Source organism: Ochlerotatus camptorhynchus, unplaced genomic scaffold (genome assembly GCF_037179485.1).
Source record: "Ochlerotatus camptorhynchus isolate MF236.1 unplaced genomic scaffold, CSIRO-AGI_Acam_v1.1 ptg000021l, whole genome shotgun sequence".
Classification (NCBI taxonomy): Eukaryota; Metazoa; Arthropoda; class Insecta; order Diptera; family Culicidae; genus Ochlerotatus; species Ochlerotatus camptorhynchus.
The window spans coordinates 2473459-2497735 of record NW_027040513.1 but is presented as its reverse complement, the minus strand read 5'-3'; the positions used below and the strand labels follow the sequence as shown (position 1 = coordinate 2497735).

The window sequence follows — 24277 nt, the reverse complement described above, 5'->3', positions numbered from 1 at the left end:
GAATAGTTCAATGATTTGGGTTATCGTTCGATAATGGTTATTTTTTATTAGGGTTGACAATAGCCCAGTATTTCTCAATTGGGCGGAGCTCTGGCGTGTTGGGAGGGTTCTTGTCCTTGGGAACCACCTGCACGTTGTTGGCGGCGTACCACTCCATGGCCTTTTTACCGTAATGGCAAGATGCCAAATCCGGCCAAAACAGTACGGAACAACCGTGTTTCTTCAGGAAAGGCAGCAGACGTTTATTCAAACACTCTTTCACGTAAATTTCTTGGTTGACAGTCCCGGAAGCTATGAAAATGCTGCTTTTCAAGCCACAGGTACAGATGGCTTGCCAAACCAGATATTTCTTTGCGAACTTTGACAGTTTCATGTGCTTGAAAACATCTGCTACCTTTCCCCTTCCTTTTGCCGTATAAAACTCCTGTCCCGGAAGCTGCTTGTAGTCGGCTTTGACGTAGGTTTCGTCGTCCATTACCACGCAGTCAAACTTCGTCAGCATCGTCGTGTACAGCCTCCGGGATCGCGCTTTGGCCGTCGTATTTTGTTTATCATCGCGATTTGGAGTCACTACCTTCTTGTAAGTCGATAGTCCGGCTCGTTTTTTGGCTCGATGCACGGTTGTAGACGATACACCCAGCTTATTTGCGGCATCTCGGAGAGAGAGGTTAGGGTTTCGCTTGAAACTACCGGCAACTCTCTTTGTCGTCTCAGCGGCTTCCGGTTTTCGATTTCCCCCCGATCCAGACTTCCTGGCTGTCGACAAACGTTCCCCAAACACTTTAATTACATTTGTAACGGTTGATGTGGCAACTTTTAGCGATTTTGCCAACTTTGCGTGCGAGTAGCTCGGATTTTCGCGATGCGCGAGCAAAATTTTGATACGCTGCTCTTCTTGCTTGGACGGCATTTTGACAACTGAAGAGTGAATTCCAAAATCAAAATAGGAGCAACATTCTACACACACACACCTTCAAAATGAGGGGTGTTCAGGTTTTTTAAATGCAAAATTGAAAGAAATACGTCAAGTTGATATTGACCAAATTTTGACCGTATCACCCTTTACGTCGACGATATGGTCGTCGTCTGCAACTCGGAGGAGGAGTTCGAGCAGGTTCGCCGACAGCTGCAGCAACAATTCAAGCTTTCCTGCCTAGGCGAACTCAAATACTTCCTGGGGATTCATGTGGAGAAGAATGGGGAGCCATACACTCTCGATCAAGCAAGCTACATCGACAAGCTGATTCGACGATTCGGTCACGATCAAGCCAAGCCATCGAAGGTGCCGATTGACCCCGGATACCTCAAGCAAAAGGAGGAGTGTGAATTGCCCACAAACACGTCGTATCGCAGTTTGGTGGGTAGTTTGCTCTACGTTGCGGTCAACACTCGGCCAGACATCTGCGTGGCCGTTTCACTGCTAGGAAGGAAGGTCACCAATCCCACCAACCGCGATTGGACCGAAGCCAAGAGAGTCCTCCGATACCTCAAGGCTACGAACGACCATCGTCTGCACTTGGATTCCGGATCCGACGAAGTGGAATGCTACGTGGACGCCGACTGGGCCGGCGACGAAGGCGACAGAAAGTCTCATTCCGGTTTCCTGCTGAAGTTCGGCGGCGGTCTTGTCGACTGGGGCACAAGAAAGCAATCGTGTGTCGCCTTGTCCTCGACGGAGGCCGAATTCGTCGCACTGGCGGACGGATGTCAGCAGCTCATGTGGTTCCGGAAACTTCTCAAGGACTTGCAGCAGGCTCAAGTAAATCCCATCGTCGTCTGGGAGGACAACCAGTCTTGCATGAAGATCGTGGAATCAGAACGTCTGGAGAGGCGTTCCAAGCACATCGACACGAAGTACGCCTTCACCAAGGACCTGCATCAACAAGGTATCATCGAGCTTCGCTACATGCCAACATGCCAGCGCATGGAAGCGGACCTAATGACGAAGCCCCTACAGCGAGTCAAGCTGGAGAGGCACAGAACTGCCATCGGCGTCAAGGATCCAACCGAGACGTCGAACAAGCATCGTTGAGGAGGAGTGTCGGTTTGCACAACCGTGTAATACCGATGCCGATTCCAGCAGTACATTTTCACCCTGTGCATAATCCAAACATCTATGTATCAATAACACAACACCCATACACGTACACTCATACACTTTGCTATGTATCACACCAAGAACAAATAAACGTTAGTCAGTAGTCGTCACTCAAAGGAGAAACACGCTCCTTAATTTTACTCGGTAAAACATACCCCACCGACATTATGCTGGTCACAAATGCCTTGCCAAATTGATATCCTACGCAAGTGATGTGAATTTCGCGAATAAACACGAAGAGTGTTGATTATAGCAAAATTAGCCATATACAATCGGCTTAGTTTATTTAAGTAAACAAACTAACACTTCTTCCTTCTGTGGCACCTTTGATTATCCGCCTTGGTCTTCGTTGGTGTTCCCGGTGTTCCACATACATAGCTCCGATACGAGAAGAGTCGTTTAAAACAACATTAACTGCTCATGTTTCCGCTTTCTGTGTCTATCTTTGCAGCCTCCTATTGTGCCAAAGTTTGTTTTCGAGGGCGACACCAGCAACTTTGACGACTACCCGGAAACGGACTGGAAATCGGCCCGATCGCTGGACAAGGTCGAAATGCAGCTGTTTGAAGATTTCTAAAACTACTGCAACATTTGCACCCTGAGTTAGACAGAAAATGTTATACAAACACACACACACACACACATGTCTTAGTACAGTAAAAATGGATGATTGCAAGTGGATTAAAAATGTTGCTACTTATAAGACAACACTAAAATATTTATGTTTAAAAATATTTAAAAGAAAAATGGAGAAAAAACGAGATAGAGAGACATACAAAAGCTCTTTCCCCAAATCTTAAACGAGTCAGAAAAGAACGTACTAGAATAGCTTTATAAAACAGTTAGTAAAGAATACAATAAAAAAAAAACTACTCAATTAAGGAGATTTGTTGTATGAGGAAACCTTTTTTTGTTGTTGTAAATATTGTTTCATTGTTCACATGATGGAAATTGTTACAAATCCTCAAGACTTACGGATCAATTATTGAAATGTTCCCAACTTGATAGTGTACTTAGTGTGTATGATTGGAAGGCACCATTTAAATGTTAAGGCAACAGTTTTTTTTTGTTCTTTACTCATTAAGACAAGTCCTAAGGAAAGGGAGCTCTAGATCCTAGCGTAGAATGACGATAACCCTTAACCAATAAGTTATTTAAAAAGAAACAACCACATTCACTGTGATAGAGAGAGAGAGAGAAACCGAGGTTTGTTTAGCAATCCCTAAAAACATACAAACGAAACTTTGCTTTCGATTAACCATCACCTACTAATCAGATAAGTGATGAATAGATTACGACTAATCCAACCCACAGATCCATTTTGCGATTGCGATAGAGAGAAGGGAAATGAACAAAATCTATGAGTTTTAAGTCTATATCATATTTGTTTTTTGTTGCTTTGTATATCTAAGGAGTGGAGAGCTGACGAACAGGAAGAGGATTCCTAAATTAATATCTTCATAACTGATTGAGATAATCACCGTCGTCGCCACTGGCGTTGCAATCAAGAAATCTAGCCATATCTTTGTTTTTCAATTTATCATCTTATCTACCAGTGGAATTCCAACCGAATTCCGTTTCGTTTGTACGTAACCGCTTTAATGAAGCTAGATTTAAAACGATTGTGCCCTTCGAACTGTTCAATGATCCAAGATCAAGGTAATCGCCCAGCCGCAGAAAGCATAATAGCAGTTAGAGTCGTCTACCTACATGTTTCGCTGGATAAATCAAGCTGTAACCAGTCATAAACATTGGATAAAGTAAACCTCTTCGAGTTTCTTTATTGAAAACGTGAAATTCCTTGTCCATAGCACATACAAATCAGTCTCCACCAGATTCGAATAGGGCGTCTTTGAGCCTTTCGCAGGATCGTCTGGCCAGCCTACGTATATCCCGGTTGTCACTACAGAACACCCATCCGGCATCCCAAGAAATATTACTGGCCCGTGGTGGAGTGGTAGGTCTTCGGAAAACTGTCTCGCAGCTACAGACGCAAATCCTTGGTCGATCGGGTACACAAACGTTGCCACGTGGGCGGTTCTTCAAGCATAGGTCAAATTTTACCAACATCACCCCTGACATGATTTCAACTGTAACTTACCTTCAACTCACTTTCCAGAAACTGATACTGATCACACTGTTCACCATCATCATCTACGACCATCGCCGCTGGAGGTACCTCACTGGCGGAAGACGTTCCGTTGGTGTCCTTGTTCAGTCTTTTGCGGTTTATGTGCGAATCGCGCAGAGCGAAAAAGTATTCGCGAAGGTATTGGTTATACTCACTGTGAAATCATTATGGTTAACCTGAACATCCCGAACAGAAAATCCCATCATTCTTACGCGGTTCCTGGTTCTCGGTGGATCCCTTCGGTGGTGGCGTAGTTCTCAATGTCTTCGTACAGATCCTCGTCGCTACTCAAGTCGCTGAAGGTACAGTATCGCGTGGGTTGGGTTTTATTGACCATCCCATTCACCCAGCGGACTAGCTTGTTCCGTTTACTCATGTTCGCCGGGAGTTGTTAAAGACTGGATAAAAACCGCCGGAAGTGCACAAAAAAAAAAAATTCCGGAACGGTGAGAATAAACGAGATTCAAAATTTGACGCGCGCACTTTTTGTCGTATTTATCCCATTTCCTATCCCTCGGTTGCGAATGAAAGGGCTAACTTCACGTACGTTGACGGTAACCGCAATATACTCAATATTGAGTAAAAAACGCTGTACAGACTGGAGAGTTGTAACAACAATCAAAACGAAACTAACGATTTTTAATTGATTCACTGCTTGAGTAGCCTATTGGTCCCAAGTACTTCTATGGCGTATCCCATTCTAGTTGAAATTCTATTACTACACTATGTTTGTTTTGATTCGCTATGAAAGTTTGACAGATAACATCAGGGGTGTGTGGATTCATGCAGAACATGCAGGGGTGAGTGAAATAGCTTGGGACTGCTTGGGACCGTTGTTCTGGTACTGAGTGAGCCAAAAATAATAATGATTTTCTTCGGGACCCAGTGGTCTTAGAGTTACCTCTATGTTATAACGGTTGTCGAATAATTGCAACACAGAAACCACCATCAAGATAGCGCTATAACATGTTATAACTCTGTAGTCTGAACGTACTCTAATGGTACGTTCAGACTACAGAGTTATAACAACAATCAATACGAAACTATCGATTTTAAATTGGCTCACTACTTGACTAGCCTATTGGTCCCAAGCAAATCGATTAACGTACCCCATTCTAGTAAATTCCAGTACTACACTATGTTTGTTTTGATTCGCTATGAAAGTTTGACAGATAAAATGAGGGGTTCGTGGATTTTCCTATGTTTCGAGGGGTGCATCGATTAGCTTGGGACCGAAGATAGTACCAGAGCTGAGCCAAAAAGTTGAGCTCGTTTCTTCGGGACCTTCTGGTCTTAGAGTTACCTCTATGGTCGTACGGCCATTGGGGTTGATGCATGTATTATGACACGCTCTAAGTAGGAGGGATGGGAGTCTTAGATTTTGTGACAAGCAATGCATTAGGTATAGGAAAAATGTCACGTTAGGGGGGAGGGGGTAATTTTTTGCTCGATTTAGCGTGACATAATTAATGCATGGGTCCTAAACAGATAAATAAATATATGGTAGGAATCCCATTTTGAGAAATTATCCTGCCACGCACAATATAGTTATTTTGCTTAGCGACGTGTTCGGGGTATCATCCAAACCATTTGTAGAATAGTTCAATCATTTGGGTTATCGTTCGTTTATCGTATTTTTTTATTAGGGAAGTGATGCCGTTTTACACTTAAATGAAGAATAATAAAAAAATACCATACCCGAACGATAACTTGGTAATGGATGGATAGGATGGATCCCCGAGCAAAGTCGGTTAACAAAATGCAAGCAAATCGATGTTAAAGTTAGCAGTTCCTATCATAATGAAAACTAATTTTGATTTCAACTGTCGCGACAGAAGTCTGATATCATATTGTGCTTTCATTATGCAGCCAAGACTTTTTAAATGAAAGCAACTTAACTTCAAGTTCTGCTGTTAACGTCTTGTTGAAAGTTTAATATAAGTTCATCTGTCGTTGAACTAACAATTATTGTCAATTCGTTTTGTTTAACACATTTTAGGTCATTCGTGACTTGTCCGGGTGAGATTTCAACTCAAGCCTTTTAGCGTGAGAAGCATGGATGCTAACAATTTAATCCAGACCCGAGGGGGACGAAAGTAATCCATTCTGCATTTAATTTAACAGATTTCAAATAAATTTGCTGAATAATTACGATAAACACCGGATAAATTCGATCCGTAATGATTAATAACACGTGTCTTCAGATGTCATCCGATTTCATCCACTATTAATCGATAATATTGGATATATCGGATAATTCTGCTCGTTACTGCTGATGTTATGTTTAGTGTGTATCGCAGTGTTACCTGTCAACGGGGAAAACCGGAAACTGCTTGTCATCTCGCTTGTGATTCAAATTCAAAAATGGAAATCAATATTAGCAATTTTTGGGAAGATGATTCCAAAATTACGGGGCCAATTCCAATAAGTGTTCGGGCGGCGCTGGAAGGAACAAAATATCTCCATGGAGGGTTGGCATCCATTGATGACCGAACCATAGATGCCATTGAAGCTGATGTTCGCCGGATGCCGGAGATACTGGGAAAATCTGTTGAGGAGGTGAAGGAAATGTTCGGTAATATATCCGTAGATATTCGTGAATTTCGTTTCGTGACCGGTGAAAGAAGTGCAATGAAACTTGTGGCAGACTGTATCAAACAACATGGAATAAAGCGGTTTTGTAAAAGGTTGTCCGGACAACAAACTCTGAACGTGACTGCAGCACAAGATGCCTCACGATCTGTCCACAATAAGATTTTGGACTACTACAAAAAAAGGTTTTATCATTATTGAAATCTTAGCTTTCCTGTTATTTTACGACCCCATTCTATTACAGAGACGACACAAGTATTGATTTGTTTACAAAACTGGCTAAGTTATCGCTAAACATTCAGCAGGATAACTGTGGTATCAAACCATGTATCCAATGTCCATTTTGTGGTAACATCGTCACGATACGGCCTGAAAAATCAGGAACTTGGAAAATATCCAACTTTTCAGCTCACGTTAAGGCCACGTGACGAAGAGATCCATAATGCAACCGACTTATTTGGAAACGTTGGCGCTGAACTTAACATAAAAGATTCATCAGCTTTCAACTCACGAAATACGTTTCAAATTCGAAATCGCAACGGAAGCATTGTGCGTGTGAAAAAATCTACATTCCTTTGGATGCTGATGTCGGAAACGGAAAGGTGTTCCTCGGACAGAATTTACAGATTTCAAGGACCAGCGCACAGAATTACATAATTACAAACGTTATTTTTCAGTAATAAAATCAAACACTATTCACACAAAATTTATGTATCATAAGGCTTTTGAGTGGGAGGGAGTGGGTTTGGAAACTGTGACGAGTATACAGATAAAATTTAAGGCCCATACAAAAAAACGTGACAAAGGGGGAGGGGGGTTGAAAATGGGCCAAATTTGCGTTACGTAACTAATGGACCTTCCCTTACAGTTTTTTGCATTAAAATGCTCTTTTTTAAATAAATTATGGTTTCTTACAAATTCAAAGTTATAAAGGCCAGATATCTACACCGATTCTTTATTTTATCTTTTGTTCCCATTATCGTACATCTGTACACCCCGTAATCGTCCGCCTCCTTCCACGAAGATTCCTCCTTCACATGGCCATGGCCCATACCGGCAGTATCCCCCATCAGGACTCGATCGGTAAACTTGGCATAGATCCGATAGGGCTGCAGCGGTTCCAACTTCGTCGCCAACACAGACCTGTCGTATCACAGGAGATCGACATTCATGTTGAAGTACACCCCGTCGAACTTACACAGGAACAGGTTTTCCATCTCCCGCCGCTGGCCAGCCAATTCCGCGTTGAAGTAGATCATCGGGTAAAAGTTGAGGTTTTTCGACACCTGTGCATCGAGCGTGTACAGTTGCTCCGGCAGAGGGACCTTCACTGCCAGTGGGGGTGTAATCAGTGTGACGGCAATAATGGTCGTCCTTAGCGGTGATCACTTTCGGTGCCATCAGTACCTTGAACACATTACCGAGATTCTCGATCGTTTCCATGACCTTTTCAATTACCAGTTTCAGGCCTTTCAGCCCGTTGGCTTTCTCCGGCGTCGAGGTTGTCATGGCTAAAACGATATTTCTGATAACTACTGCATTATTTAATACTGCTGAGTGATTAATTTACCATACAAAGGTGGAGCAATCAAATCAATCTTGATCCAAAGGTTCCTCCGTCGAGAGATCTAGGCCAGCCCGCAGCGCAGTCTTGACTGCATCGATACCCTCGTAACCGTAGCAAGCAAATCCAATATTTGCTCGGATCTTAACCAAGGTTGCAAAGACTCATTTCAGCTAAAATAATGTTTTTCGGAATAATAAAACCAAAAGATGGTATGATGGCATGTTTTACTTGTAACTTACAAGAAGAGGTTACAAAGTATGCGTTGGAAACATAAAACCTGTAAATTTTGCTTTCTATGAGTCACAATCAGCAATTTGCTGATCGCTGAGTGAGTGAGTGAGTGAGTGAGTGAGTTTGTGAAAAATCGCTGATTGTGACTCTCATGAAGTGAAATAAACAGGTTTAATACGTCAAACACATTCTTTGAAACCTCTTCTTGTATCCTACCAATTCAAAATTTGATCATGGCATCTAATTATTTCAGAATTTAGAAAAACATTGTTTTAGCTGAAATGAGTCTTTGCAACCTTGATCTTAACCACTTGCTATGTAAGCTTCCGCTTGATGTTACTCAACAGAATTTCTTTCACTTCCCGTTCCAGCCGCATTCGTCCGAGATGGCCCACTGCAATATCTATTAGATAATTACAATCTAAACCCATAATCCACAAGCAAAATCTACTTACATGACACACTGTTTGAACACATCATACGCAACGGCCTTGCTCTTGAGCTTCTCCTCGAAGCGCCAGGCGGTCTTTTCATACAGTTCCTCCAACTGCTCGTTAAAGAACTTCATATCAACCAAATGCCGGAGGATCGAATTCACTGCCTTGGCCTTGGCAAATCGCTCCGTACATGTTTCCACATCTTCCGGCGAAACTCTTCTGTCAAAACAGCTGTCACCGTAATCTGTCACATGAAAATTAGAGATGTGACCCGATATGTTAGAGATGTGATCGATAAAAACGATATTTTTATTTTTTAGAGATTTAAGCTCGATAATATCGGATAAAAGGGATTTGGCTGAATATTAATGAAATCATTAAACTGAAGAGATTTTCTTGCTAAATTCGAATAAATCTGGGACTTTCGCCCCCCTCGTCCAGACCCGTATTCAGTTAAATATAATGAATGCAAAATCAGTAATCTAATTGATTTTATTGAAAGCAGGATCAGTTTTCCGTTTGATTCAACAATGTAGAATTTTGCTCTCATTTTTGCTGTGTTAACCGTTAAGTCTACCAAAATGAGATCAACTGGAGTATTCAAAATAAATTACATCATAACAGCAAATTTTGATTTCAACTTGATTTCCAGCTTTGCTCGGGTCCATGGATGGTTTTCATTATCATTAAAGTTCTCAAATCATGAGTAAAAAGGTTCTACTATAGTTCTCTTTCCGAAAATGTATGGAGATAACAACTATTTTGAATGGTAATGGTTCTTAACAACCCATTATTTCAAAGGTGTACTTGCAAAAAAAAACCATAATACGTAAGGTTAAAACTTTATCACACAAACGTTTATGTAAAGTTCCATAACCATTTCAGTTGAAGTTTAGCAGGGATTATAAACAATTTTTATCCATTTTTGATAAGGTCAAGAGTAATGGTTCCCATTTATTCGGGTGTTTAGTAAAACCTAAGAGGAAGAGAAGATAAGTGGCTTATTTTTGTCTGTAATGTGTTCTTCTTCTCTCGAGGCAAGCTGATGGACTTTCGTGTCTGCTATTCTGTGATCAGAAGAGCAGGGATAGACACGAGTGGCACGATCTTCAGGAAGTCCATCTAGCTTCTTGGCTTCGCCGATGACATCGACATCACGGCACGGAACTTTGAGACAATGGCGGAAACATACACCAGACTGAAGGCTGAAGCTAGGCGGATTGGACTTGCCATCAACGCTTCAAAGACAAAATACATGAAAGGAAGAGGTTCTAGGGAAGACCATGTTAGCCTACCACCCCGAGTTCAGATTGACGGTGACAAAATCGAGGTGGTCAATGAATTCGTGTATTTGGGCTGACTGTGATACCAGCAGATAAATTCAAAGACGCATTATGGTACTTTGAACTCCGGAGGACGCTCCGGTCGAATAAAATTCGCCACCGCACGAAGTTGACTGTCTACAAGACGCTGATTAGACCGGTGGTCCTCTACGGTCACGAGACCAGGATTATGCTCGTGGAGGACCAACGCGCCCTTGGTGTTTTCGAACGGAAGGTGTTGCTTACCATCTACGGTGGAGTGCAGATGGATGAATCACGAATTGCACCACCTGCTGGGAAAACCATCCATCGTCCACATTGCAAAAATAGGGTGACTGCGGTGGGCTGGGCACGTCGTAGGAATCCCCCAATTGTGTCGCCTCTTAGAGTAAAACTTAATGAATACTGAGAACTCGGTACTCTTATTTACTGAGTTTTAGTCATTCACCCTCGCAATCACCATAAAGCTATTATTTTACGGAACATTCAGTACTTCCTATTACACGACCAGAAGGTCCCGAAGAAACGTGCTCAACTTTTTGGCTCAGCTCGGTACTCTCTTTTCAAAAGTTATTTCAAAAGGGAATGTTTATCTTGTAGATATAAAAGCGCAAATTTGTCTAAATTTGTTGTTTAGCTTCGAAAAATACACTGATTTTTATACATCTCCTGATAGAGCTTTGTTTTTTGAGCACAACGATATTTTCTTCAATCCCCGATTTTTAAATCAAGATTTAATTTTTTGTTCGTTGACACTAAATCTATTCGTTGACAGCTCGCTCCCATACAAAGTCCCACCAACTCATCTGCGAACAACTCTATTGGTGCTGGTGCTAATTTGACAGCTCATCCTTTTTCTCTATGATTAAGAGCAACCGTAACGGTCGTTGTCATTTGCGCGACTATTTTAACAGCGCACAACGCTCTCCTTTTAGTTTAGTCCTAGGTTTAGTCACTCTTCTCCACACCGGTCGCTGCTATCGTGGTTATCAATTTACTCGCCGTAGTCCGTACCGGTACTGAGCATTTTGACATTTCTACGAATAGCAACCTTGCTCCCGCGCTGCTAAATTAGGTAACGCGCTTCTCACCGAGAAGCCGACTGCTATTGTAGTTAGTCGCATGGCAACCCCCGATACGGTAGCTGCGCTATGATGAGGGCTGCTAAAATGAGTTTAGCAGCGTACCGTTACGGTTGCTCTTAATGTTACATATTTGAGTTTAAATCAAGCTGAATATTGCATTAGGTCCGAGGGGGACGACTCTATCTACGATTTAGAAAAGATTGTGTTTTGCTGTGGCTAGCTGCACGCATGCTGAGTAGATAGAAGGAAGATTTATGTCGATTTTGAAGATTTCCTGCATAAAGATGACGCACGATGCAAGTAGATGCGAGAAATGAAAGATGATTTTCCGAAGATTGATTCGCTAGTGTGAGATTTTTCGAGCATCTAGAATTGAGATTTAGATTTGTCGCCCCCTCGATTAGGTCCTAAGTAACATTGACAGATTCTTCCCGTCGACTTTCTCTTTGTATCTCCACCACCTCTCCATGGCCATGTAAATACATTCCCAGGTATTTTCAGCACACCGATCGATAAAAGAAGTTTTTTTTCTTTCTAGCATCTAATACGACAAACACAACAAGAAATGGTTATGTGCTCAAGTTATTAACGAAAGAGAACGTCAACGAAGAAAATCGATCAATGTTATACTTATGACCTAATGCAATGTTCAGCTTGAAATATGTTATGGATCACCAGTGCTGCTGATGTTTTCGCTCGGTTTTCGGCAGTTTCAAGAACTGGATCACATTGCAGGGGGTTGAATGTAACCGTACTTATTTAAAATAGTTCCAGTTTACCGCAGTTGATGAAATTTTGGATTTCGGTTCCATTTTTAAAGCAGATAACGAATATGTATTTACCTGTATTTACCTCAAAACCCGTAAACAACCCAATAGAGCTTTTTGACGTTTAATCGGCGCACACTAATGCACCATTTAAATTGAAGGAGTGCGAGCAAGAGGGAAACTGATTAGTGGGAAAACAAACCATCCATTCATCCCTGTTTGTTAGTCAAAAAAAGGTCTATTGGCATTTTGCTCCTCTTTGAGAATAAAAATATCAATAAAATAAACACACCTCCCTTTTCGCTAAACACCTTGTCCACGTGCACGTGCCGCAACAGCAAGTGAACAACGCCGGTTTCCAACGTCAAACAGTTTTTCATCAAAACAAAAAAAAATCGCTCAACGTTCTGTCAAAAAGATCAAAAACCACCGTCGTCGTCCGGATTGCATCGTCCAGCGGTCAGTGGAAAAGTGCTTCAAAAGGTACACATTCCTGAGCATTTACCGGAAATTTCCGGATTTAACGGAAGCTGACGGTTTCCTGGTCATTTCCCTGTACATTGGGTGGAAGATTTTTTTGTGTGAGGTTCCGAGCTCAAGAGAAAGAACGATGGGTGACATCCGCGACTGGCGTCCTTTTATTTACGGTGGAGTAGCTTCGATAACAGCGGAGTTTGGTGAGAAATCTTTGCTTTTCTCCGTTTGCATGGTTGTTTATTTGGTTTATGGAATCAGATTGCTTACATAATCGGATCGTGTGCGTTATGATGGGTATGTTTTTGCAGGTACTTTTCCCATCGATACAACAAAGACGAGACTGCAAATTCAAGGTCAGAAAATCGACCAATCTCACACCGAGCTCAAGTACAGGGGCATGACCGATGCATTTATGAAGATTTCCAAACAGGAAGGAATGACGGCGCTTTACTCTGGGTAGGTTTGAGTGCAAGAGTTGCCTGGTAGGGGAGTGGTTCTTAAAAGTGATTCTTTTCATAGCATTTGGCCCGCTGTGCTGCGGCAGGCGACGTACGGAACGATTAAATTTGGAACTTACTATACGCTTAAGAAGGTGGCAACCGAGAAGGGTTGGCTGGTGGACAAGGCGGGGAACGAGAACGTTTGGTGTAATGCTGGTTGCGCAACGGTTGCTGGAGCCGTTTCCAGTGCGATTGCCAATCCTACCGATGTGCTGAAGGTACGGATGCAGGTGCACGGGAAGGGAACCAACAATGCTGGCCTCGCTAGGTGCTTCAAGGAGATTTACGTGCACGAAGGTGTACGAGGGTTGTGGAGGGTGGGTTTTTCGATTTATGATGTATTTCAAAGAGGTGGGATTTAAAATGGAATTTTGGTTCTTTCAGGGAGTTGGCCCAACGGCACAACGAGCGGCTGTGATAGCGGCAGTAGAACTGCCAGTGTACGATTTCTGCAAGTTGCATTTGATGGACACATTCGGAGATCAAGTAACCAACCACTTTATGTAAGTGTATGCATGTTTTACTCGAGTAGAAAAGTTTGCTGAGTGGCATATGTTTCCCATCAGATCAAGTTTCATCGCGAGCTTAGGAAGTGCCATTGCATCGACCCCGATCGATGTGATAAGGACGCGGGTGATGAATCAACGTCGGGTGCAGCTGCAGGTACACAACCTTGGACCCGGAGGAGGAGGTGCTGGTGGCGGTGGCGTCGCCGGTGGTGGTGGTAGCAGTGTTGGAGCTGTCGCTCCCGCCACATCCTCATCGGTCAAGATCTACACCGGTAGTCTGGATTGTGCCATACAAACCGTGCGGAACGAAGGCTTCCGGGCGCTGTACAAGGGTTTCGTGCCGACGTGGGTTCGCATGGGACCGTGGAACATTATCTTCTTCATCACCTATGAACAGCTGAAGCAGTGGTACTAACAGGCGTGCGCACGCGAGCAGTTCGATGCTATATATTGGACTAGACGAATCAACGCAAATCACATAACTTGAATGTGTGTTGATTGAAGACAAACAGAAAATAGAAGTAGGACAAGGAATCTTTAAAAGGAAATGTGAAAGTGAACGCGCACCTAATACTGTTATTTAAATTTATTTACCTGTTTTTGAGAAGAGGAACACGGATTAAGTTTTCCTGTTAGTTTGTACCAAAGGTCTCATTTTATCGATTGGAAGCAACTGCATTTAATCGAACACGAATTTTTACTAACCCATCGTTCATCGTTTGAATATTTCATTCTAAGTTAAAATCTTATGCAGCAAGGCATTTTCTGTGCACCACATATCTTCCAATGTAAGGTCATAAAATCTAATTGGCGGAGTTTAAACCGAACTATACACTGTATTAAATCAACCAACCAACCAAAAAAACTACTGTTAAATTATTGTGTTATCTAAATCTATGCAAAATCGGTTAATCGGCTTGTTTCGCAGTCGCAGTTGGACTAAGACGAAATTTCTTTCAAGAAAGAACTTATGAGAGATATTGAAAGGGTTTATGAGTAAATAAAGATAGAAGTCAAATTCACACACAAACAGTGCGTGTAGTTAACCTGGCTACTGAAACAACAATTTAACACATACTTATTACCATCATGGGGTTATCCGCCGTGCGTATTTGTATAAGTAGATGTTATTTCAAATTTATATTTTGAACCGAAGCAGAATATAAGAGTTTTAGAACAATCTAGATAAGGAATGATGTGTTCTGTTTTTTTTTGTGACTTCCTTTTCTGCCGCTCTTTGCATGTGTTTTTTTTTCTTTCTTTCCTTTATTTAACGTCGGTCTCTGTTCCGCAATCTAGTGCCAATCACCGACGGACATCGATTGCCATTGACGACAATCGAATGTTCAGGAAGGCAGCTTCCACACCTGCGTAGTAACAAAGACAACAAATCAAGAAGACTGGCAACTTTGCCAGAATCCAAGCGACAGATACAGTAGCGCTGCACTTGAGTGAAGGTAGAAGCAATGCATAGAAAAATGAGCAAATACACAAACCCTTCGTCTGAGGATGTAATCTTTGCATTCGAAGCATTTACCTTTGAGCGGCAGATGACGCGATTGTACCTGTCTCATAGCGTTCGTATGAGAAAACGAAAGAGTTGCCAGTCTTCTTGTTTTGTTGTCTTCGGTAGTAAAGAGCCTGAATTTATAAAGAGACGACATCTTATCAATTTGACAGGTCTTCTACTCGATTGGAATAACTTTTCCTATGACTTTGACAGATAATCGATTGTTCCAATTTTGACAAGTCGTCTCTTTATAAATTCAGGCTCTTTACTGCGTAGGATATCGAACCCATTCAACAACACACATGGGCCGGGACCAACGGCTTTATTTCCGTTCCGAAGGAAGCCGTGACCAGAGATTTGTATGCCCCAGAAAAATCCCACCGACCTCGGCTGGGATAGAACCCAGACCCATTGGGGTGAGAAAGCAGTCACGCTTACCACTACACCACCGGCAGCGGCTCATCGCATGTGCGTCCCAGGGCGAAAATCAGTAAGCCAAAAAAATCGCATTTTAAGCTTGATTCGTGCCTGTGCTTCTTATGTGAAGAGACAACCAATTTGGCTGTCTTTCCAAAAATTTTTATAAGAAAGCTGTTGAGTTCATCCAGCATTATGAAAATATGGGTGATTAGCTACCATTTGAATTGAAAAAGTCAGTTTTGGCAACAACTATTATGGGACCGACAAGCGAAGAGCGGCATTTTTGGTCGGGATATTACCATAGAGGTAACTCTAAAACCAGAAGGTCCCGAAGAAACGAGCTCAACTTTTTGGCTCAGCTAATCTTCGGTCCTAAGCTAATCGCAGTTTTCAGAACTTTTCCAAGTTCCTTTTTTTTCTACGAATTTTTCTGAAGGACAATAAAGTTCCCAGAATTTCAACTAAGTTTCCTCAATTTTTACGATCTTGCCTGAACTTTTTAGAAGTCCTTGAAGTTTTACAAAGTTTTCAGAAGTTAAAGAAAAATCCCTGGGCTCATGACCAGTTTGTAGAGCCTGAAGATGTCTTATTATGCTATCGATTAAATATTGATATCATATAATTTCTTTAAATTGTTACTTCTAATCCAGAAAATAAGAAAGTAGCCAACATGAATGACTTAAAAAAATCTTTGTTTGTGGTACAATTTTTTTAATCGCCGTCAAATAGTAACTTGATAAAATACCGGTGAGTAAAAAAAAACAACAAAAACTCTGAGGGGGGGGGGGGCTAGATAATTTTGGAGGGGGCCTGGCCCCCTTTGCACCCCCATTAGCGACGCCAATGCTCAAAAGCCATAACTGCAGGGTTGCCAAACTTATGGGATACTGAGATCGACAGCTTGATTGTCACACTTCGGCACACTCGGCCCAACGCTTGCCTCTGCTTTCGGCACAGATAAAGTTCTCGGTACAGATTGAGGTGTGCAGAGTTGAATCATAAGGTAACTCTAAGACCAGAAGGTCCCGAAGAAACGAGCTCAACTTTTTGGCTCAGCTCTGGTACTATCTTCGGTCCCAAGCTCATTTTATCTGTCAAACATTCATACCGAATCAAAACAAACATTGTGTAGTACTGGAATTTATACTAGAATGAGTTTATTTAATCGATTTGCTTGGGACCAATAGCTAGGCTAGTCAAATAGTGAGCCAATTTAAAATCGTTAGTTTCGTATTGATTGTTGGTTGAATACCCCTTGACTGGCCCACATTTATATGGGAGATTTTATTAATCATTTTTTTCAACAGGCAAACCTCAAGATTTGTGCCATCAGGTGATAAATCCACTCTCTGAATATTTCAGCTCATTCGGATGTAACACGAGCTGGGGTTTTTTTCGTCTTAAAGTTTAAATGAGGATTTTGGTTGTAATGTATGGAGAAATAACATACACACTTAGTTTATTTCACCGAGGCCGGCAAAATGAATTGCCGAGAATCCAACAGCCGAAATTTCGTTAAAAATTTCGGTAAAAGTATAGAATACCGAACGCTTGGTAATTATCATTTTATTCAACTGTCAAATTTTACCGAGAATATCGGTACTTGTATGCCGAGCATTCAGCTTTTATTTTACCGAAATACCTCAAAACAAGAAAAAATCTTTTACCAATCCTTCGGCAAACCATTCATGGAAAAAAAATTAGCTTTTGCCGACTTTCGTCGAAATTTCATCTCAAATTAATTGGATTATTCAGAATAGTAATAATAATAATAACAAAACCAAATAAGTGGGAATTATGTAAACAAGTCTTTATTAAAGTTATTCGTGCAATGACATATTCCTTCTCACTCTTCGGGTGATCTAACAAACTTTTCATCAGTCGTAGAAATTTTGTCAACAGAGAAAGTAATTGCTCTGAAAAATATAAAAAAAAACTGTTTATCACTCGGTGCCCATGCAGTTCCGAATACGTCAAAAGTCTTGCAGAATACGCTGAATGCATGGACGATGTTACCACCTAGCGGTATATTGATACTATTCCATGAAATAAAACATTCTCCCTCGGTCATGGGATTTCCTCTTACCTGTATAATCGAAAATTAAATTAAGATTTAGTACTTACAGAATAGTTGACGCAGTTTTTGGCTTATAGCTTCTCCTTCACCATCGATTTTCCGCAATATTTCCTCCATTTTTCACTTTATTTAATCACACGCAACACTTTAATCATCGCAACTGACGACTTAGTCTCGCACAAAATGGCTGACAATTAATGTGTGCAACTGACAGAAACTTACTCTTATTGTCAAATGCCGAGGTTCGTCTCTTTTTATTACCGAAGTCGGTGAAGCATGGAAAACAACATTACCGAACTTCAGTAAAACTTTCATAAAACCAAAATTCGTTAATTATATATACCGATATTCAGTAAAAACATGTTTTCTAACGAGAAATCAGCAAAAATCGTGTTTTGCCGATGAAGTTCAGCAAAATATTTTACCGAGATAAAAATATAAGATTAAGTGTGTACCTCTACTCTTTCGTGCATAAAACGGGTTCAGCAAACTCGTTTATGCTCAGAATTTCAGCACATGTAGCTTAATCTATAAGGAACAACTTTGCTGAAGACAGCATCATGATTCAAGTATGGCTTCAATTAAGTTACACTGGAGTCGCTTTTTACGCGGGTGATACGTCCCGCGTAAAAAAAAACCGCGTAAAAAAAAACCGCGTAAATTCCGGAATCCGCGTAAAAAAAAACCGCGTAAATTCCGAAATCCGCGTAAAAAAAACCGAGTAAAAAAAAGACCGTGTAAGAAAAAACCGCGTAAAAAGCGATATACCGCGTAAATTCAAAAATCCGCGTAAAAAAAAACCAAAATCCGCGTAAAAAAAAACCGCGTAAATTCCGGAATCCGCGTAAAAAAAAACCACGTAAATTCCAAAATCCGCGTAAAAAAAAACCGCGTAAAAAAAACCGTGTAAAAAAAAACCGCGTAAAAAGCGACTCCAGTGTACTAACTAAGCCACTGTTTGTTTATTAATTTATTTTGTGCGTGAATGGGTGGAAGAACGTTTTTCCCTTGTGTGCCTTTCTGTACACCTTAATAAAGATAAATCAATCAATCAATCAATTCTGTACACCATGGTGTAGATTCTAATGTTATTTTTGGTGATAATTTCGAGGGTAATTTTGACAATTGTTGTGCACTGGTAGCGATTCTGCTGTAGATGCCGATGTTGACGCATTTCGGCGGTGCAGAGGAGGAGTTCCTGTAATGATAGAATATTAGAAAATACCTAGGAAAATGATCATTTTACTTTTTTGCTTTTTTGTTAACAATGTTATGATGTCGATACAGACTGACACTGCACTACACACACAATCATAAAAAACATTTTTAAACAATTGTGTTGATTTGATTTAAATGGGCTTCTTTATTGATTTGAAACTTTATTATTAGCTGAAACAAATAGAAATTTCGTATTAAATAATAACAAAATATTTTATTTGTTTACGCCTCAGTGTTTTTTCTGCGTGTAGTATTATGGATATATTCATTATTGAATTTAAATGTGCATTTTGTTCGATTTCCACTGAAAAAAATAAAAGTTCATATTTTCCACAGGCCAACATCCAGACTCGTGTCAGTTAGTGAAATAACCACTCTCTGAATGATTCAGCGGTTTTTTACGTTACACGGATTGGCGCTTTTGATTTAATGTTTATATAGGGGATTTGGTTGAAATTTTCATATACAAAATGCTCATATAGGGGAAATGTCTCTAATGTTGGCCTATGGATCTAAGATTGGGCCCATCGCTAAAAATCTGCTATTTATCAATTTTATCTAGATGAACGCGTTATTGGGACGTTACTAATGGATATTTTTGGTCGCTATTGGAAATTTAGTCGATTGCTGAATTTATGTATGGGCCCAAATTAGGGACACTTAGGCCGACATTACCTGCATTTCCCCTACATTCAAAATCGAATATCTCAATAAAACTAACGGGATTCATAATGCAGTCTTCAGCAAAGTTGTTACAAATTGTTTGAACTACAAGTTTTGAAAAGATATGGAGGCGAACCAGCCTAAGGCTGAAAGCCTCCTAAATAAAGCTAAATAATAATAATAATAAGTTTTGAAAATCTGAATCAAATCGAGAATTGACAAATCCATGTTTCAATCGACCACCGTGACGCTGCAATCGCAGCGGTGATAAATAAGTCCGACGTAATGTGTCAAACTGAATACATTTTTGAAATTTCAACCAAAAAACTATTATTTTCTATTTATTCTAGCGAGTTTCTGTGGAAGTCAAAACATGATCCGAGCAAAAAAGTAGTACTCGTAGTAATGGTATATAATGCTGAATTTTATCGTGCTTTGTTTCGAAAATATCTTCCAAATAAACAAACATCATCCAAATCACCCGATTCGTCCACCGACTAAATCTATTGCCACTTAAAAATTAATTTCATTAAATCATGTATTAATCATCAGATTAAATCGTTTTTCGTCTGGTGCTACACCGAGCAATCGGCCTATTTAATAGTTTTTCGTCGATTGATTTAGTCGGTCAACTTTGTCTGCTGTTTAATCGGTAGATGATTTCAAACCTTAACATGTTTTACATAATTTATAAGTCTTGAAGTAGCTTTTTATTTAAGAACAATGCATTACAAAATAGTTTTATGCATTTTGTACAAGATTCATCCATGCTGACAAGAAATTTGCATGAAATTACATTGAAATTAAATAATTTTGCAAACAGTCAATGAAATTTTCAAGGGCTGTCACAGACTTATCACCGTCGATTAGTGCTTATTCCTGCCACCAGGCGCACAGGAGTTTAAGTTGGATTTCTCAATAAGGAAACTTTTTTCGATAGAGTGTAGGATTGTCATTTTTTCCTTGTATTCTATCTGTCGAGTCTTCTTATGAATAAAATCACTCAATTAACTGTTTTTCAATTTATTTCCATCATCTCATCAACTCACATAATCGCACGTCCGATCACTCCCTCTCTCTTTCCTGTCCCCTCTTCCTTCTGCTTCAGTCGGTTTATACCGTTTATACTCTCCATCCTTTCTCCCCAAGTTCAGCCCTCTCTCCACAAGTTCAGCCTTCTCTACATCCAGGGGCAAGACCCTATAGGGTCTATACACTATGGGTGTATACACTATCCAAAATTCCCATACAAAATTCAAACTAAAAGCGCCAGCTCATCCTACAAGTAAATGAGCTAAAACTTTCAGAGAATGGTTTATTCACCTAAAGGCGAGGGACATGCAATAACCTTTAACTCCTACGCAAGCCTTTTTTAAGTATAATAATTACAGGTGATTACATGATTAATTATAATTTTTGATTTAATTACTTTTAAGTACAAATTTCAGCTTTAATTACAAGTAACATAAATTAATTACATTAACTCCAATATATTCATTCATTAAGTACAGCGAGAAATGTACTTTAATTACCCCCCAGCGTACCGTTAGACCCTTTCGTTATTGACCCGTGAAACAAAAATTGCACAGGCCCTTTTGCTATGTGCAGCTCTGATAGATTGTATCGATTTGTCCGCTGTTATGACTTCAGAATAAACCCTATAAACATACAGTCTCCCGGGACCCACGAGGAAATCTACGTTGGTGATTGGTGCCAATTCACATGCAACGTTCGGTTCGTGAGTGGAAATGTAGTCGGATTTCAATACTGCCGAGGTGTTGGCAGGGCAATGAACTATATCCTGGATCACGCCCCTGTCAAAGCACCGGAGAATTCTTCAACGAAAGGAAAGTTTGTTTATGCTAACTAGTTCAACGAAACAAATAACGAATTTAATTTGGTGGATGTGAACGAAAACAAAATTATAACAGAAAATTATGTTAAGCACGTTTTGCCTCTTCGCATTTAACCTAAAAATGTTTGGTTAAGGGGAAGTTTACCGCCCCAAAAATATAGTTTTTCGACACGTTTTTGTTTTATTTTTAAATAATGCGAAAAATTATCAAAAGTCCAAGAAAATTAGTTTTTTTCTTTGATTATTGACAAAATTTACATGAAAAATTTTTGTTAATAACTTCACGGATACGAATTTTGTTCATTCAAATCAAAAATATAACTGTTTATACTCAAAACTAAAGAGCCTGAATTTATAAAGAGACGACATGTCAAAATTGGAAAGTGTTTGACTGGCGATTGGTTTCTGTACGTGTTACCTGGTCAAGCGATGACAAAGGCGCAGAAGGCGGTAGCACCAACAATCAATACGAAACTAACGATTTTAAATTGGCTCACCACTTTAGTAGTCTATTGGTCCCAAGCAAACGATTAACGTACCCTATTCTAGTCGAAATTTTAGTACTACACTGAAACAAATCGACATGTACCGTTTATTGGATCCATCTTATAACATAGCAATGTCAGCAGATTTATTCATTCTATGTGATGATTGATAGATTCCATTGGATTATCACTTAAAAACTTTGACTGCGATATGGAATGATTTCTATCGTAATTTCACATACTTAGTACTTGATAATACTTTGCTTCGAACGTGGTTAGCGAAGGTAAGAAGTATATGAATATTGTCTGATATATTTCATGGTGAAAAACTGTTGATATGTCATGGGTGGGAACAGACATCTAGAAACTAATGGAAAATCATATAAGTTTGCACTATGAGAAAATTCAGTAAAATATACCTGTTTTCATGATGAATATTGCTCACTAAAATATATATCTTATAAGATAATCATGTATATTTTATTGGAGTTGCTTTTACTGATTTTTGACGTTTGTTGATATGTCGCGTGTAAATAGACATGTAGAAACTATTGGACTGTCATTTAACTTTGCAGTATAGGAAAACATGTATATCTCATTGTAATAGCTTGCTTTGATTTTTGACGTTTAAAGATTGTAAACAGATCTATGCCAATCATTAAATAGTCATATAGAAATGCCTTTTAAGAAATCCAACAGCAAGCATTTGTTTTTGCATGTTTTTCTGGGATGAATATCGCTCCCAATAAAATACATCTTACATGATTGTTCTTTATAAATTATTGAAACAATTTTCAACGATGTTAACGTACACTCATTCATATGATAATTGGTTCCAGAAAAGAATGTATTGAGATTGAAAAAAAAATGATTCTACTGTAATATTTACTTTGCTATGATTCTAATTGTAAGCCTTCTACACGGCTAATTCAGATTCCAGCCCTAAGTAGTACTCGAACTTCATGAGCCAGTTCTATCAAATCATATAATTTAGTCGTTGATTTATTGCACACAGGTGCATTAAGAAAGATTTGAACAAACCACACCACCGAAACGGAACATAAATTTGTCAGTGCTATTTGTCTTCACTCTAGCAAAACGAGCATAAAGTTGCACCAACAATCAATACGAAACTAACGATTTTAAATTGGCTCACCACTTTAGTAGCCTATTGGTCCCAAGCAAACGATTAACGTACCCTATTCTAGTTGAAATTCTATTACTACACTATGTTTGTTTTGATTCGCTATGAAAGTTTGACAGATAACATCAGGGGTGTGTGGATTCATGCAGAACATGCAGGGGTGAGTGAAATAGCTTGGGACTGCTTGGGACCGTTGTTCTGGTACTGAGTGAGCCAAAAATAATAATGATTTTCTTCGGGACCCAGTGGTCTTAGAGTTACCTCTATGGTTGCACTGCATTCCATGTCGGGAGAGCTGTTCTTATTTCATGCTATTTGAACGAGCTCAATCTTGAAGTCAGCCGTGGCCCAGTGGAATCGAGCACAGACACCGAAAGCATCACACCTCAACAGATCTTGATCGAATCAAAAATCAGCTACAATAAAAAAAGGCACAACTGTGAAAGCTCCCACTGCCTGATGTTTATTTTTCGAATTTATTTTTAGAAATCGATTAAATATATGTGTCAAAAGAAGAAGTAAATTTCATGTTATTTTCACATAAACTTTACTTCGATTGATTTATGACACATATATTATATTGTGGTGAAAAGTATAGCTTCCCTAATAAAAAATAACCATAAACGAACGATAACCCAAACCATTGAACTATTCCACAAATGGTTTGGATGATACCCAGAACACGTCGTTAAGCAAATTAACCATACAATTTATATTAGGGTTATGCTTATGGGTTTCAAATCCATTTCAGTTAATTATTATAATTTAATCGATTTTCATTTATCATATGACGATCATATAAAAGTTACCAAATTATCAGCATTGTAAATGTATCAGATATTCATATAGAATTTACCTGACACATTTTCAATCATATCATTTTCAATGGATTATCTTATAGCGCAAATTTATTAGACTTCCACATAACAGGAATATGTCAAATTCGTTCAGTGTACGCAATGTTTGTTTTGATTCGCTATGAAAGTTTGACAGATAAAATAAGGGGTTATTGGTTTTTCCTATGTTTCGAGGGGTGATTCGACAAGCTTGGGACCGAAGATAGTACCAGAGGTGAGCCAAAAAGTTGAGCACGTTTCTTCGGGACCTACTTGTCTTAGAGTTACCTCTATGGTAGCACCGACGAACTGACATGCCACAGGAGCATTTCGTTTGTCCACGATTCGAATTG

The 24277-nt window shown here is 39.9% G+C and overlaps 3 protein-coding genes and 1 pseudogene across 4 annotated transcripts in view; 2 read left to right on the top strand and 2 right to left on the bottom strand.

Annotated features, from left to right (window-relative positions):
• Positions 1–3815, top strand: part of Pka-C3 (Protein kinase, cAMP-dependent, catalytic subunit 3) — a 273561-nt gene extending 269746 nt beyond the window's left edge. Inside the window, exon 8 of the mRNA XM_065225338.1 lies at positions 2550–3815. Within this exon, the coding sequence (XP_065081410.1) occupies positions 2550–2675 (126 nt within the window). The 3' untranslated portion in view covers positions 2676–3815. The remainder of the gene's footprint in view (positions 1–2549) is intronic.
• Positions 1–24277, bottom strand: part of LOC135703351 (uncharacterized) — a 416348-nt gene that overhangs the window by 151865 nt on the left and 240206 nt on the right. The gene's annotated exons all lie outside the window — the stretch shown is intronic.
• Positions 7973–12610, bottom strand: LOC135703344 (eukaryotic translation initiation factor 2 subunit 1-like; annotated as a pseudogene).
• Bmcp (uncoupling protein Bmcp mitochondrial) lies at positions 12641–14905 on the top strand. 2 transcript variants are annotated; one of them, XM_065224914.1, is made up of 5 exons: positions 12641–12907; positions 13016–13163; positions 13227–13524; positions 13592–13710; positions 13774–14905. In XM_065224914.1, the coding sequence occupies exons 1-5, from the start codon at positions 12841–12843 to the stop codon at positions 14129–14131; spliced, it is 990 nt and encodes a 329-aa protein (XP_065080986.1). In that variant the 5' UTR covers positions 12641–12840; the 3' UTR covers positions 14132–14905. The 2 variants fall into 2 exon arrangements, with proteins under 2 accessions (XP_065080986.1, XP_065080979.1); XM_065224907.1 differs by having other exon boundaries at positions 13227–13528; positions 13596–13710.

Coding starts and splice junctions, on each gene's coding strand:
- Bmcp (XM_065224914.1), top strand. CDS start 12,841: ATGGGTGACATCCGCGACTGGCGTCCTTTTATTTACGGTGGAGTAGCT. Junction 12,908..13,015: donor TTCGATAACAGCGGAGTTTG/GTGAGAAATCTT, acceptor ATGTTTTTGCAG/GTACTTTTCCCATCGATACA. Junction 13,164..13,226: donor ATGACGGCGCTTTACTCTGG/GTAGGTTTGAGT, acceptor TTCTTTTCATAG/CATTTGGCCCGCTGTGCTGC.